The sequence below is a fragment of the Triticum dicoccoides genome, chromosome 3A (genome assembly GCF_002162155.2).
Source record: "Triticum dicoccoides isolate Atlit2015 ecotype Zavitan chromosome 3A, WEW_v2.0, whole genome shotgun sequence".
NCBI classification, from domain to species: Eukaryota; Viridiplantae; Streptophyta; class Magnoliopsida; order Poales; family Poaceae; genus Triticum; species Triticum dicoccoides.
The window spans coordinates 700,758,906-700,761,426 of record NC_041384.1 but is presented as its reverse complement, the minus strand read 5'-3'; the positions used below and the strand labels follow the sequence as shown (position 1 = coordinate 700,761,426).

At 50.1% G+C, this 2,521-nt stretch overlaps 1 protein-coding gene across 1 annotated transcript; it reads right to left on the bottom strand.

Annotated features, from left to right (window-relative positions):
* Nucleotides 1–462: 462 nt before the first annotated feature.
* On the bottom strand, nucleotides 463–2,124 carry LOC119273273. The gene is made up of 2 exons (XM_037554494.1): nucleotides 2,034–2,124; nucleotides 463–1,917 (listed from the first exon to the last, which is right to left on the bottom strand). The coding sequence occupies exon 2, from the start codon at nucleotides 1,903–1,905 to the stop codon at nucleotides 652–654; it is 1,254 nt and encodes a 417-aa protein (XP_037410391.1). The 5' UTR covers nucleotides 1,906–1,917; nucleotides 2,034–2,124; the 3' UTR covers nucleotides 463–651.
* Between the last annotated feature and the right edge of the window lie 397 nt (nucleotides 2,125–2,521).

Below are 2,521 nucleotides of genomic sequence, written 5' to 3'. Positions count from 1 at the left end.
TCGAGGCGCGACTGGGCCGTTTTTTTGGCGCCGGCGCGAAAAAATCGCCTGGGGAGGCCTTCCCGGGGGCGCGGCTGGAGATGCCCTTAGTAGCAACGGTGAGTTGCGAAGCAACATCTTAAATTCTTAAAAGTAACTGTGTCACAAAAGCAAGTAGATAGTATAAGGGGGTGAAGCATACACAGAAGTAGATGAAACTTTACATATGGACATGGCATCATGTTATGTTCCACAGAAGACCGGTGAGCGCAATTCTAAAACATTTTTCTTCACTGGAACAAGACACTGAAAAATTAATAAGGCCAACAGAGAACAGCAGAGTGAGAACTCAGAAAACGGGCTAAAATTGAGCGAAAATTTCAGCAGCAAACAAACCAGATTGCATTGCTAAGTAGTAATGCAAGGGAAGAGGCAAGAGCACACAGAGACAATAGATAGCACCAATAACAATGGATGTAGCATTAGGTCGATACCATGTGCTAATTAAGCAGCTTACAGTAGTTCATTCCAGCACAGGTGATCTAAACTACACTCCTAGAGTCAACTTGTTTCCTGCCTGGAACAAGTCAGGGCAACACAAAAGACCTGTAGTGGAAGGGAGCGAGTTAAACTAGATAAAGTAGAGTTGTCGGCGCCTTCCGAGATTTCCTGTCAGACAAATTCAGAATTACTGAGGTTGATGGTGTAGCTCGAGAGAAGCTGGATGATGGTGAAAGGACCGCGGCCGGAGAAGACAAACTGCTTGTCCTCCTTGACGAAATTGATGTCATCATACACCCTCTCGTCTTTCCCATCTCTGGTGTTGTGCTTCCAGATGAAAGCAAATTTACCAACGTCTTGGGTGTAGTAGACACAGTCTGCCTCGACGGATGGGAACTTAGCGGCATCAACAACCAGGCACCTTTGATGGCCGATGAAGATGGCGTACCTGCCCACGGTCTTCACAGGCGTGAGCGCCTGTTTCTCCGTTGGCTCCATGCCGAGAAGCGCAATGCGTTCTAATGCCATTGTGATGAAAAAGACTTCCCCACCAAAATGCAGTAGGAAACAACGGACGTCGCTGTGATCTCCAAGAGGGTCGACAGAGAAAAACTTGACGAAATCAATCTGAAGCTTCTCTGACAAATCGAGCAAATACTCCATGATGACATTAGACTGCGCCACGGATACCCAACCAGCACCATTGGAGTAGACAATGCCGACCACCACCTTCCTCATATAATGGTAAAAAACATCGTCGATGTCCCCGGCGACGAAACTTTCCCTGTCCGGAACAGCCGTGTAATACTTACGAGTTGAGTCGCAGAGCACGGTGAGATTGTGCGCAGTGCCGCCACAGGAGAAGAAAACGGCAACGGACGCGTCCCGGGGCATGGGCGCCTTGAAAACGACCACGGCGCCTGTGAGAGGGTTGAGGACGCGAGCGGCGTGAGGTGGGCTCCTGTCGGCCAGGACGAAGAAGCCGTTGACAGTGGTGGTGACCACGTAGTAGTGGCGGGGCAGCGGGAGCTGCTTGCGGAGGAAGCGGCCGGTGGCGGTGTTCACCAAGACCCGGCAGCCGTCGCTCTGGAAGGCCCCGTCGTCGTCGAGGACTATCCAGAAGCGCGGGTAGAAGCGGGGGTCGGACGCGTCGGTCCTAGGGTCTTCGGTGGCGGACCGCCAGTTGTGGCAGACGGCGCGGAGGTCCACATAGCAGTCGACGTCGTTGGTGTCGAGGAGGCAGTCGGCGATGCGGCGCACGAGGTCGGTCGGGAGCGAGGACCAGCCGGCGGCCGCCATGGACGGAGGAACAGGGGCGGCCAAGCGCGTCGGAACCTCAACGCGGGTCGGCGCGGCCGCCATGGACGGAAGAACAGGGGCGCTCAAGGGCTTCGGAACCTCAACGCCGGTTGGTGCGGCCGCCATTGCCTCAGCTGGCTGCAAATCCCCATTGCCCCCGTACAAAAGACGCAACTTTTTAGCAAGCGAGCGGCGACGGAAACTTGAAAGGTAGACAATCTCCACCATAAAGAAGCAGAAGAGGATTTAGTTACCAGATAGATCTAGCGAGGAGCAGCACCGAGCAGAAGCAGGTGGGGTAAAATCGGATGGCGGCGGCGGCTAGGGATTCCGGGTGGAAATGGGGGGAATGGTTCCGGGGAGAAGAAGAGAAGCGCGCACGTGTTCGCTGGTTTTCTAGATTTTTTTTTGTTTTTTTTGTTTTCTCATTAGTTTCTTTGATTTTTTTTAATATTTATCTTCCTTTCTTCTCGGGTTTCACTAGTTTTTTCATTCTTTCATTTTTCTTCTTCTTTGTTTTCACCTGTTTTCTTTCGGTGCTTCTCTTTTTTTTCATTCTTTTTTCTTGTTTTTCTTCAGTTTTCTTGGTTTTCATGTTTTTTTTCATTCTTTATCTGTTTTCCATACGTTTTGCATTTCTTTATTCGGTTTTATTTTTTATTTCTTTTTTGTACCTTTTTTCTTTATCTTTTCGCTTTCATTGTTTTTTTCTTCTCGGTTTCATTTCTACATTTCTTGTACA